Source organism: Anguilla rostrata, chromosome 2 (genome assembly GCF_018555375.3).
Source record: "Anguilla rostrata isolate EN2019 chromosome 2, ASM1855537v3, whole genome shotgun sequence".
NCBI lineage: Eukaryota > Metazoa > Chordata > Actinopteri > Anguilliformes > Anguillidae > Anguilla > Anguilla rostrata.
The window spans coordinates 4,389,903-4,403,418 of NC_057934.1; the positions used below are offsets into that span (position 1 = coordinate 4,389,903).

At 46.8% G+C, this 13,516-nt stretch overlaps 1 protein-coding gene across 1 annotated transcript in view; it reads left to right on the forward strand.

Moving 5' to 3' along the window:
* The first annotated feature begins 1,467 nt into the window (after positions 1–1,467).
* Positions 1,468–13,516, forward strand: part of LOC135244055 (proto-oncogene c-Rel-like) — a 13,455-nt gene continuing 1,406 nt past the window's right edge. The window contains exons 1-11 of the mRNA XM_064316257.1: positions 1,468–1,592; positions 3,867–3,905; positions 5,142–5,281; positions 5,971–6,119; positions 6,746–6,837; positions 9,072–9,212; positions 10,843–10,947; positions 11,456–11,677; positions 12,233–12,301; positions 12,433–12,492; positions 12,626–13,516. The exon at positions 12,626–13,516 is cut by the window's right edge and continues 1,406 nt beyond it. Of these exons, the coding sequence (XP_064172327.1) occupies positions 1,586–1,592; positions 3,867–3,905; positions 5,142–5,281; positions 5,971–6,119; positions 6,746–6,837; positions 9,072–9,212; positions 10,843–10,947; positions 11,456–11,677; positions 12,233–12,301; positions 12,433–12,492; positions 12,626–13,503 (1,902 nt within the window). The 5' untranslated portion in view covers positions 1,468–1,585 and the 3' untranslated portion in view covers positions 13,504–13,516. The remainder of the gene's footprint in view (positions 1,593–3,866; positions 3,906–5,141; positions 5,282–5,970; positions 6,120–6,745; positions 6,838–9,071; positions 9,213–10,842; positions 10,948–11,455; positions 11,678–12,232; positions 12,302–12,432; positions 12,493–12,625) is intronic.

Below are 13,516 nucleotides of genomic sequence, written 5' to 3' on the forward strand. Positions count from 1 at the left end.
AAGCCGCTGAAAATGCAGAATGTGAATGTCACTCCTTGGAAACAATGGAGCCAACATGGAGTTTTAGCCATTCCATTCTTTTCTTGGCCATTCCTCTCATTATGAAATGTCTTTCATTTAAAGTTTATAATGTTTAATACACGAGCCGCTGGCCCCCACATAATGCACTAACAGCTGAGGTGGTCCTCAAATGCCAGTTCCACTTCATAACATGACCGCACATTTCTTTCTTTCGTTTCTTTTAAATTTAAAAACAAAAAGCGAGGTATCACAAACAAACAAAAAAAGGAGAAGATCGTCTAAATGTAGACTAAACATTAACCCACATTAACTTGTATCTTAAGACGGGACTTTAAGTGGGGAGTGGGATTTGAAAAAATGTAAACGTATATCCGTTATTATAAATGGTCAAATTTGTTATAAACCCGCATAAAACATCAGTTTTGCTACATTTGTTCAGGGACATTCCCTGCATTCTGTGGGCGTGCGAATGTTTTGTGGGGATTACCCACGAATGTTTGAGTAGCCTAATGCACATGTAAATAAAACAAACAAGAGACGTTGATTTTGGGTACAAAACATTATTGACGCGCATCAAATCTATTTCTAAGATGAACATTTGTTATTTTAATGATAGGATTAGATACATTTTGAAGGTCACGTTAATCCATTCTAGCATCGATTAAACACGAATTGTTTACACTTGTTAAGTAAGACATTAAACAAGTGAAGACAAAGCCTTTAAGCGTAGGTAATTTTTTTTATTTTAAATTCGATAAATTATTAACCCGAATTGGAATGTGTTGATGTGTCCCCAAGCAGTTCCGCAGTTGTGACTCACGCGGTTTACCACGTCATGTCACTTTGACTTGCACCTGCTCTCCCGCAATAAACATTCTTTAGTAAAAGAGAAAAAACTTGCCTACTTCATCAACTATGTAAAAAAAACATTAGGCCTTTCCAGTATACACTGAACCACTCTAAGACTTAAAAAAACCACGAACTCAGTTCTATTAAAAATGCTAAACAAACTTATTATCGCACAGGGGCAGATGACACTGTGCAAATAAAAGTCACAAAGTATCTAGTCTTAAACATAACATCGGAATGGTTTTTGTGTTTTTTTTTAGTTTTTTTTTTTACTTTTTGTTGTCAAATACAAATAAGTGTAACATTGAATGGAACACGATAATCGGCGTGAACATTAATGAAGAACAGGTAGGTATCTTAAATCCACCTGTTGGGGCACTGTTTATAGTCTATGTTGGTGCGAACGAGCACGCTGTTGTTTACAGGTGCATTTTCCGTGGTAATTTATTGGCGTCTTTAAAATATTGATTTCATTGCACCCCGATTCCGGTGTAGTGTCTTCTGCACGATACAGTGGTACAGCCTATGATAAAAACGTAGCTCGCTGGCTCCCGTCCCGTCCAATGAGGGGCGTACTTTTTTCATGGGCGGAGAGTTTAAGGGGAATTCCGCGAGCGTCAAAAACCCCTTAAAGTCACTGTATTCAGTGATTCGGTGTAGAGCGATCATTCATAAAGTCGTAGGCTTACAATCTTGCCATAGCGGTGTCTTCAGAATGAGCGGTGAGTAGCCAAGTTACACGCCGAAGGTTTTGAGGAGTTATACTTTAAGAGTGGCGGCTTTATCTGGACCTGTACTTTTCTTTGAGCTGCACAGGCCGTTCGTCCGCATGATAGGGATGTAATGTACGTCATGTTTCTTGTGATGCACTGTCAAATTTAGCTAGGAATTTTTCCACTCTTCACTTTGCTGCAGGTTATGCATGGTAGCCTATTATTACGCTCACATTTTTCGTCAGTTTAATTAAATGAAACTGGGCTGTTATCGCTTTTAGGCCTATCTAGTTTAGAGATATGGTATATGCTGGCGGTATAGCTACATTTTTACTGATTGCTCACTTACAGGTGTCTCATTGTGCATTGTGAACTAGCACTTATTTAGACAGTGCTGTTAGATTCTTCAATCGTTTCCAATTTGAGAAACTTGCAGCTTCACGAATCTAGGCATTTGAATGGTCTTTTTCTTTTGTGAATTAGCTCTAACAAGTTTGTGTCTGTTCAATGTTTGAACTTTCTTCATGCAAACGGCGACGGTTATAACCGTTAGATATAGACTTCACGGGGAAAGAAAATTATATAGGCTAGCCGTGGGTGAAAAAGAAACGGAGGCGGTTTCAATGCCCGTTACATTACAAGCTTTTAGGAGTCTTTGAACCATTAGTTCCGAATCTTGATCTGTTTAAGTCACACCTTGGTGGAACTAGTCGGTTATCTTTGACAAATGGGCAAGCCACAAAATTCCAAACTCGGTTGGAAAAACAAACGTTTCCCGAATGTCCAAGTTAATTGAATTATATGCTTATTGAATTAGGCTACTATCATTTTCGTGTTATGATCAGAGCAGGTAGTGTCATTACTTGATTAGAAAGCATCAGTTTGAGTAAATATATAGACTGTATTTCAAATTAAATAGTTGGAGTAAGAACAATTTCTTGCAAAATACCGTAAAATTATAATGTCCGATCGGTGCTCCGTAAAGTTACTTATGGACAAAACGGTCCATTGCGTTGGGTCTCCCTGCATCGAACCCGTTGGTCCGTTTAGTTACATTTCATATATCGCGTCAAAAAAAGCATACAGTTGTATTGAAATGTAGGTTACGTGGTGTATGCCCGCGGGGCATCGAATAGGTTCTTGTAAGAGTTCTGTTACATCTGATGCACCACGATCCACTTATAATTTGCTCTCGAATTGTATTTGAGATGATGAAATATATCCAATATTCGTCCACACGTCACCATGCTATTGCATACATGCTGTGTATTATGTTTATATTGTATCATTGTACAGTATCATCTGCTATGACCATGCGCTGTAAAGCAATACATTATAAATATTATATTGACATTTGCATAATGATACGTTGCTGTTGTTCTTAGTAATAGTGCTATACGTGGAGTTACTTTAATGTATACAGGTCTGTACATAGAGCAAGACATATGGGAATAGTCCACATACTTAATCTTGTCTCTCCTAAGCTCTATAATATGCTTCAGCATCTCTTGTGTGTGTGCCATACGGGCAGTTTGCTACATCCTTAGACTCAAATTAACTTAGTCCAACTGATTGTGCTTCTGCTAAATTAACCCTTTAAAGTGAGAGACCACAGATCACAAATACAATGTGATAAGAATGTTCTTAACAGGACATTCTAACAATGATGTAACAATCACTGCTGGTAACTGAAATCAGTGAAATTCTAGAACTCTGACTTGAAATTCTGAAAAGGCATTCCAGAAGAAAAAAAAAAACCCTCCACTTCAAAAGTGTTTAATTTCTCCAGTTGCCCTTAAAGGCAGGCCTATAAACAGTATACTGCTTAGTGTTAATTTAACTCTAAAAGAGTTTATATGAGTGCAGTAGGGGGTCAACTGTGAGCTGTCAGATCAAAGCGTGCCCTCTCAGATTTGTCTTATCACAGAACGTTTGCTGTGCACAGCTGAGTTTGGTGTGAACCGAAAGCATCCTAAATCACAGCAGACATAGTGGGGGGGGCCTAGACGACTGAAAACCTGTCCGGGCCTGTGTGGTGCCCTACCTTAAAATGTACAAAAGTGTAAAACTATTTTACAGTGTCTCCCCTTTACATGGTGATTACAGGTACCTAATCATAACCAACAAGGTGTTGTCAGTTCATGCTCTGGAAACTTTAAAAATATGAAGGTTGCGATTAATGTAAAAGTTCACAGATAATAAACCGTGTTTTATGAGTGATGCCTGAAATAAGTCATTCACTCTTTCTTTCTGTCTGTGTTTTTGTTTTTTTTGTCTCAACAGTAACATACAGCCCCATGCTTCAGAGTTCCAACTTCCCAGGTCAGTAAACCCAGTGTGGAGATGTTGCTCTCTTTGAGACGAAAATTAGCGCTGCATTGGCCTGTGAGATTGCCTAGAACAGCTGAGGGGGATTTCCCAGCTATAAGTGTGCAGTGATATGCCTTTGACTGTTACAACATCTCCAGCTACAGCTGTCATGCTTCTGAATGCCTCTCTATACCAGAACAAGTTTGTGATCTTCTGGTTGTTTGTATGTCGCTATACTTTGCGCATGTCAAGTAGGACATGTTTACAGCCTATGTGAATGGACTAGCCTACATTTAGGCCATCGACATGCTTACATTAATGGCGGCCTACTTTAACATACTTCCTGACGAAAATAATTTATATTTACGCGTAAAAGATTTTTCCCACTATCACATTCTTGCAGCATGGGGTCAGTTCAGTCTTCAGCCCGTTGAGCACGTGGGTTTGTGTTCAAGCGTGTCTTGTGCGTAAGGGAAAATGATCAAAGTGAGGTGCTATATTTGACCGTGTGCTGTGTTCATTGCGGTCAGGCTGGGTCAGGGGTCACCAGAACACAGCTCTCTCTGCCTGCTCTTACTTTACTGTGATCCCTGGCGGAAAGAGCTGAACTATATATGTATGTCTGACCCTTTAAATAGTAAAATTAAAAATGACGCACTGATGGAGGATTCATTGTTTCCACCTGAGCACCAGAGTCTAAAATAAAGTCAAGTATTGCCTCTGTTGGCCTTGGCCACAGATAAAAGGTACGTGGGGTTGATCTCTGACAAGGTGAAACTGAAAGAACATTTTTGTTCTGGCATAACAAATATTTATCATTCAGCTTTCGAACAGTCACCTACGAGGTGAATGGGTCAACCAACCATTCATCCATTCATTGTTTTCCTTGGGTTTAATTTTCAGAAATACAATTGCAAATCTCTATTAAACTGAGACATTTTGCAAGATCAGCTCCCTGTAGGTTATTTAAGAGAACCAACCCATACGCCCTTTAATAAACCCTTTGGAGAGTAAGTTTTTGTTTGTTGTTTTGGAACATTTTTCCAAAAATTCAAAAAGTCAGTGTTCTAGAACTCCACCGCTCTCGGTTACTAGCAGCGATTGTGACATCAGCATTAGAACGTTCAGTCACAAACATTCCAATCGCATATTTGTGACCTCACACACCTCAAAAGGGTTAAAGAGCCTCTTCCCCTACCGCAGTTCAGCGTTTAACAGTGCCTCTCTCTCCTCCTCCTCGTTCTGCAGGGGGCGAGCCTCTGGTCCGGATATACGAGCAGCCCAAACAGAGGGGCACGCGCTTCAGGTACAAGTGCGAGGGCCCGTCGGCCGGGAGCGTCCCGGGAGAGAGGAGCTCGGAGAACAACAGGTCCTTCCCCAGCGTCCAGGTGAGATGCCGCTCGGGGGCCATGTTCCCGCGACCTTCGGTTTGCTTTCTGTGCCGCCGCCGCGCAGCCAGTCCTGCGGTACGCAGCTGTGCCCGCGTGGGCATCGCAAGTGAAATAACGGCCGGCTACCATTCGTCTCCATCTGCAAGTGCGCCTGCTACACACAGGCTAAGTCCTGGAGCCTAGGCAGTGACAGAGTCAGGGCTACGTTGCTATGACTGAGTTTAATGAATGAATGAATGAATGAATGAACGAATGAATTGTTGTATTTATATAGCACTTTTCCGAACGCTCCAAGTGCTTTACAGTGATGAGTGGGAACTCACCTCACCCACCACCAATGTGGAGCACCCACCTGGGTGATGCACGGCAGCCATTTTGCGCCAGAACGCTCACCACACATTAGCTAAGGTGGAGAGGGACAGAACGTTTTTTAGCAAATTAAATTAGGGGATGATTAGGAACATACTATAACAGTATGATCAAACTATTTATTTTTTCCTCATATCGTCATAATACATTAACCATGGCTGGTGTATTTTCAGAACTGAAGAACATAATCTTAGAGTAGCACTACCAGCAGTGTGAATGCGATGTCAACTAAGATTGAGACTGCCAAATGTAAACAACCTTAAACCTACCAATTATCTTTGTTTATGATTATTCTTTTGTTGTTTTTCTTGTCGTAGATTTCAAACTTCTATGGGAGGGGCAAGGTTCGGGTGTCACTGGTGACAAAGAATGAGCCCTACAGACCACACCCCCACGAGCTTGTGGGCAAAGACTGCAAGGATGGGTACTATGAGGCGGAGTTTGGCCCCGAGCGTAGCATCATCATGTAAGTGAGATCACCAACATTTCCCAACACAAGTGGCGAGTCATTTTCGTAATTAGACTATAGATATGCCACTAACAGATTTAAAAGGAGGTACTGCATGTGGTCAAGCGTTTATATACATGATGAACAAAGCATCTTCTTTCAGAAAAGAAAGTGAATTGACTGCTGTAGTCCAATGTCACAGTGCCCGACTGTGATGTCATCAGTCTACGCCACAGACTTGGCTCCCAAGCTGAGCAGGCCAAGTCTCTCCAATTGTAGTTCTTTCCCATGTGGGAATAAATTTGATAATTTGGATGCAGCCGGTGAAATGAATCAGCCACAGATCTGCGCTGTGAGTGTGGATATGATGGCTCTGATCGAGCTCTCTCATTGGTCGGTATAGGTTGTGATAGCTCTGATCGAGCTCTCTCATTGGTTAGTCTTAAGAGATCCATACTAAACAGTCTTTTGTCTCAGCCTGGGTGGGCTAGCTCCTTCCTTTAGTGGCTGTGGACGTTACTTACGGTCACGTTGCTTTGGAGACATCAGTCAGACCGCATAGGTCGTGCTTGTGCGGTTGTAGGGAACTCGTTGAAAAGAGAGGATCGAGCGACGACCTTTGAACCAGGCGTGCTTTTCTGTAGTTTTCAGAACCTGGGGATCCAGTGCGTGAAAAGGAGGGAGGTGAAGGACGCGATAATGCAAAGACTGACCCGCTGCATCAATCCCTTTAACGGTAAGTGACTCCTCCCACTTTCACTATTTAAAATCAGCGCCAACCAACCCCTGTTCCTGGAGATCTACCGCCCCATGGGCTTTCCTCTCAGCCAGTGTGGCGAAATTTTACACAGCTTAAAACCTGAGCTGAGCTCAGTTGGTAAGCGAGGAAGATGACATCACACATAAACAAAACAGAACGGTAGGAGCAAGCAGCGTCCAGGTCCCAATTACCACAATAACCCTGACTAATGCAAGTGAACAGTCATCTCCAAATAATCCAGTGTGGTTTCTTAAGGGGTGTGGCATGGGGGTGGGGGGTGGAGAGGGTGGGTCACAGGTTCACTGATAGCTGTTATGATGTTAGTCACAGCAGTAGCCATAATGACAGTTGTTGTTTTGGAAAATAATGGTTAAGAAAAATGAATCACACAATTTCCATAACTGAAGTGGCAATGTCCCTGAGCAGTCACGCCACAGACGCAAGCAGCTGGTGGTTTGCACTAGTACAGGAGGATGATGGCTTTTTTCCCCAGCATTAATCTGGAGTCCATAGCCACAGCGATTTAAAAAAAAAAACAAAAAAAAAACAGCAATGGTCGCGCGTTAAGAGTGGACAGGGAGCACACAGAAAGCATCGCTGAAGTTCCTTTTCACCCTCCTCCGCCTCCCACACTCTCTCTCAGTCCTTGCAACCTGCTCTTCTCTCCACTGCATTCTCTCTCTCTCTCTCTAACACCCACTCCTGGGTTCACACTCTCTTTGTCTCCCGAGTATCTCGATAAGCCACCCTCTTATTTCTCTCCTTTTCTTCTCTGAAAATGTCATCCTCCTCCCCCCGCTCTCTCTCTCTCTCTCTCGCTGTCTCTCTCCCTTCGGTTGGCCTCTCGTCTCTGTTTGAGGGCTGCTGGGAAACGTGAGAGCCCTTTTCTCTCTGTGCGGCGAGGAAGCGAAGGGTTGCAGTGGTGTGTTGTTTTTTTTTTGGTTTGTTGTCGTTTAGTTTTTTTTTTTGTTTTTTTGGGGCCTCCAGCACAACGTCTCAATTATTTTTTTTTATCTGCCCCTGCTGAGTGCTCTCTGCCAGTGACATCACAGGTGTGGGGGCGGGAGCCGTGGGGCCCACGCACGGGGCCGTGGGCGGGGGGGCCTTTGTGCAGAAGTGTAAAAATGAGGAACTCCTGAAACAATGTGAAAGCGTGTGTGGGCGGATGTGAGATCACACAAATACACGTGTGCGTACGCGAGCGTGTGTGTCAGGTGGAGCTGCTGGTACCACATGTGACATTTGAAACCCAAGTCTCGAGGGGACGTGTGAGCGTTGCATGTCCTCCACACCACTAGAGAAGTTCAGTGTGTGTGCTACTCAAAGCTTGTGACTTTTGATCCGTTGAACGTGTCGGCAAGATTTAATGCCACACTTCTGTGCCCCATTGAACAGTTCCGACCATCAACAAAAAAAAAGGACAGTCCCAAGCCAGATAAATGTTTGGAAGTGATTTTCCCCACTTCGAAAGGAACAGAGAGAGTGGAAAGCATGTCGTTGGTCCTGCTAACCTGTATTTGACAGTGTACCGATACGTTGGGTTATTGGTTCCATTTGACAGTGTACTGATGTGTTGGGTTATTGGTTGTATTTGACAGTGTGCTGGTGTGTTGGGTTATTGGCTGTATTTGACAGCATACTGATGTGTAGGGTTATTGGCTGTATTTGACAGTGCATTTATCCGTTGGGTCATTGGCTGTATTGGACAGCGTACTGATGCGTTGGGTTATTGGACAGCGTACTGATGCATTGGGTCATTGGCTGTATTTGACAGTGTACCGATGCGTTGGGTTATTGGACAGTGTACTGATGCGTTGGGTTATTGGCTGTATTTGACAGTGTACCGATGCATTGGGTCATTGGTTGTATTTGACAGTGTACCGATGCGTTGGGTTATTGGCTGTATTAGGCAGCGTACTGATGCGTTGGGTTATTGGCTGTATTTGACAGTGTACCGATGCGTTGGGTTATTGGCTGTATTAGGCAGCGTACTGATGCGTTGGGTTATTGGCTGTATTTGACAGTGTACCGATGCATTGGGTTATTGGCTGTATTTGACAGTGTACCGATGCGTTGGGTTATTGGCTGTATTTGACAGTGTACCGATGCGTTGGGTTATTGGCCGTATTAGGCAGCGTACCGATGCGTTGGGTTATTGGCCGTATTAGGCAGCATACTGATGCGTCCGGGTTGGGTTGTGTGGTTTGCAGTTCCACACGAGCAGCTGCTGCAGACAGACGACTACGACCCGAACGTGGTGCGCCTCTGCTTCCAGGTCTTCCTGCAGGACGAGACGGGCCACTACACCCGCGCCCTGACCCCAATCGTCTCCAACCCCATCTACGACAACCGTGAGTGACTCTCAGGGAACGTCCGCTCCCTCAACACAACACGTGACCCTCAGCCAGCTTCTGCTCCCTCAACACAACACATGATCCTCAGCCAGCTTCTGCTCCCTCAACACAACACAATCCTCACAAGCTTCCTCTCCCTCAACACAACACATGACCCTCAGCAAGCTCCTCCCTCAACACAACACACCTCACAACGTTCCTCTCCTCAACACAACACATGATCCTCAGCCAGCTTCTGCTCCCTCAACACAACACAATCCTCACAAGCTTCCTCTCCCTCAACACAACACATGACCCTCAGCAAGCTTCCTCTCCCTCAACACAACACAATCCTCACAAGCTTCCTCTCCCTCAACACAACACATGATCCTCAGCCAGCTTCTGCTCCCTCAACACAACACAATCCTCACAAGCTTCCTCTCCCTCAACACAACACATGACCTTAGCGAGCTTCTGCTCCCTCAACACAACACATGACCCTGAGGGTCTGCTGTTTACAGTGCGGTCTGGGGGGGGGGGCGGCTCAGTTCTCATTTCTCACATCACCAAATTAAACAGAAATTCAGTTGATTTGTTGATTTAAAAAAAAAAAAAAAAAGAATCCTGATTATTACGGGCTTGGCATTTTTACAGTGAAAAACTGAATTTCAGTGCACTCACCGCATTGACTGAATCAAAACTGAACTCTGCTCCGAACCTTGTCAGGTGGTTGAGACCCCCCAACGACGTGTCCGACTGCTGTTGGGACGTGCGTGTACCTCAGTGACACATTTGGGTCTGGCGTGAGACGGGTTCCACGAAATCCGCTACCGCCATTCATCCACTCCCTGTAACGCAGGACAAAAAAAACACACATCAGGGGCTGAGAGACAACCGCAGCCTGGCGGAGTGTGTGTGTGTGTGTGCGTGCATGGATGAGTGTGTGTGTGTGTATGAGTGTGTATGTGTGTGAATGAGTGTGTGTGTGCGCACCACTTGTTAGTGTGTGGGCACTGGCTGTATGGGGGTTAGAGGATGTGCAGGGTTGGGGATGTGCTGGCAGAGAGAGTGTGTGAGTGTGTGAGAGAGAGAGAGAGAGAGAGAGAGTCCCCAGAAAGGAAGTGAGGTCCAGAAAAGAACGAAAGATAGAGTGATAAATAGTGACGATTACATTTCTGGAGAGCCCTGCCACACGCTCCACTATCTTCTCTCTTTAATGACTGGATACTGTGCCAGCCCTGCGTCCCTCACTGAGCTGAAAAAGAGGAAGTTACACGCGTTTCATTGTCAGTCTTTTCAACGATCGCTGGCCTAAGACAAGGTGGGCACTTCCTCTTCTGTAAGAGAGGGGAAAGAAAAAAAAAAAAAAAAAACTTTGTTGTTTTCAAAATTCTTTTCAGGGCAGCACATCACGAAACACCGCCCCCATTGCTACAGACAGAGGCGATGTCTTACCGATCGTTATCAGACTCCGGGGGCGGCCCCAGAATGCACTGCTGCTCAGGCCTGCTTCCGCTTGTCGTGTCTCACCCCTGAAAATCATGATCAGTTTTTTTTTTTTTTGTTGTTTTTTTTTAATTGAAAGTGAGTAAGTGACAACTTGTCGAGCGTAGGGGGATGTCCTGACCTCTGCACTACATTTCGGCAGGCGCACCCACGACAGCTGAGCTGCGGATCTGCCGGGTCAACAGGAACAGCGGCAGCGTCAGAGGAGGAGATGAGATCTTCCTCCTGTGCGATAAAGTCCAGAAGGGTGAGTCCATGGCTCACACACCTGATCATTTCTTAGGGTCATCATATTGGGGTTTACATACACAACTGTGTTATTTCAGTGGTAACGTCATTTGACTTTAAAAACTTAAAACCTGTTACCCGTTTTAGAGGTATAATTTTTAAACAGTTCATTAATAAGAAGAAAAGCACACTGGATTAAGTCATCTCTTTTTATCTTACACATTCATTCATTCATCACATTCCCAGCTCCTCCCCATTAAGCCTCTAGCCTTTATTACACACTCATTCATTCACTCACTCATTCATTCCCAGCTTCCCCCCATTGAGGCCCCAGCCTTTATTCCACACACAGTTACCCATTCATTCATTCATGCTCACAACCCCAGCTTCCCCCCTTTAGGACTCCAGCCTGTATTCCACACAGTCATCCATTCATTCACCCATTCATTCCCAGCATCCCCCCTTTAAGACTCCAGCCTGCATTCCACGCACACTCACCCATTCATCCATCCGTTCGTTCGTTCCAGACGACATCGAGGTGCGGTTCTTCACACAGGGAGGCGCCTGGGAGGCCAAGGGCTGCTTCTCCCAGGCGGACGTCCACCGGCAGGTGGCCGTCGTCTTCAAAACCCCCCCCTACGCGGACGCCTCCGTCGCCGGGCCGGTAACCGTGGGGATGCAGCTGCGCCGCCCCTCCGACCAGCAGGTCAGCGAGCCCGTGGAGTTCCGCTACCTGCCCGACAACACAGGTGAGACGCGCCGACGGCCGCCGCGGCAACAGCGCCTAGCTGTCACCACCTCCGACCAGGAAACGCCACTTCTTCTCTCTAGGGGTTTCGTCATAATTGTTCCTGGTCATGGTTATACACTTTGTTGTACGTCGCTCTGGATAAAAGCGTCTGCCAAACGCCTGTAATGTAATGTAATGTAATGTAACTTCCTTCAAGACGGGAAAGGAGTGCACCTTAACCACCGTTAAGCTTTCTGTTGGTCACTGAAAAAAATGTTTTAAACGAGCGCCCATTCCCGCCAATCTTCATAGCAATATGATTTGCAAAGCAAAATTAAGAGCAGTTCAGAGCAAAATTAATTACAGGCTCTTAGCAGACGCTCTTATCTAGAAGAGACTCACAGGACTTTTACACAGCATCCATATATACAGCTGGATACATACTGAAGCAATGCAAACAACAGCAGTGTCCTTTAGGTTACAAGACCAGGTCCTTACCCATTACACTGCACTGCCGCCCACAAGTCATCCGTTCGGTCACCTCATGGATTCTCCGTGCGTTTTTCACCCACAGATCCACACGGCTGTCAGGAAAAGAAGCGGAGACTGGAGGACATCATGAAATCTTTCTCCACTTTCAACGGTGAGAAGGAGCAGCAGCAGCAGCAGCTTAGATGAAAACACAAGCTAAAGACAGGGGACTGAGAGGATGTGAGGCTGTTTCTTACCTGATTTATGGCAAAGGAGTGACTCGTGCTGTTTTTTTTCCCGCAGGTGCAAGCTTTGTGAACAGACCCAGCCTGGCGTCGTGGACGAACCAAACGTTCAAGCAAGGTAGGACTCGAAAATGTGATGCTTGCTCAGTCAAAATGCTACATATACTAAGATCAAGATAAGTTCGAGGGAACATGTCATAGGTTCCTCTATATTTCTTCATTTAATTTTCTTTTTTTTTTTTTAATTTCAGAACCAAAAACCATGAACATGAAGGCCACACCCACCATCACGCAGAAGGCCCCGCCCACTCCACATAGCTCCTCCTCCTCCATGTACCGCGGCTGCCCTCCGACCCCCGCGATGACATCACAGGCCTCGGTCCAAGCCACGGTGTCAATCAACCACGTGGTGCCCCACCCCTTTCCCGCGGAACATGCCAGGATGGGCCCCCCGTCGGTCGCCAACGGCAACGGCCTCGGCGGCGCGCAGCTGCAGCCCCCCCCGGTGTTCGCCGGCTTGCCGGAGAGCAGCCTGCCCCTGCTCACGGAGAACGACCTGCAGTGCCTGGCCCAGGACCAGGACCTGCACGGCTCCGGGGGCCAGGCCCAGCCGCAGCACCAGCGCCAGCAGCCCCCCCTCCACAGGAAGGACCCGGCGGCGGCCCCAGGGTGCGGCATCCAGGGCTCCTGGCCCGGCTACGGCCTCACCAGCGCCGCCGCCGCAGCCGCCGCGCAGGACGCGCTCAACAGGGGCTCGTCCGGGATGACCGCGTCCATGGATACCGGGGCGGGGGGCGAGGACGGCCTGCGCGGCGGGTTCGGCAGGCCCCCGCCCCCCCTGCCGCCGCCGCAGGCGTCGTTTCAGCTCAAGCAGGAGCCCCTGGGGGCCCCCCAGCCGCGCAACGGGCCGATGGGCGCGCCCCTCGAGGGCCCGCTGACGTACAGCACCCTCGCGCCGTGCTCCCTGGCCAACGGGGGGGCCCTGGGGGGGGGCTTCCGGCAGAGCGGGGCGGAGGACGGCTACTGCCCCATCTTCAGCAGCCTGCGGTCCCACGGCCGATTCTCCCCCAGCGGCATCGACGCGGACGAGCGCTTCGACGCCATGACCTGGCCGTACATCAGCGAATAACCCACGACCCGGA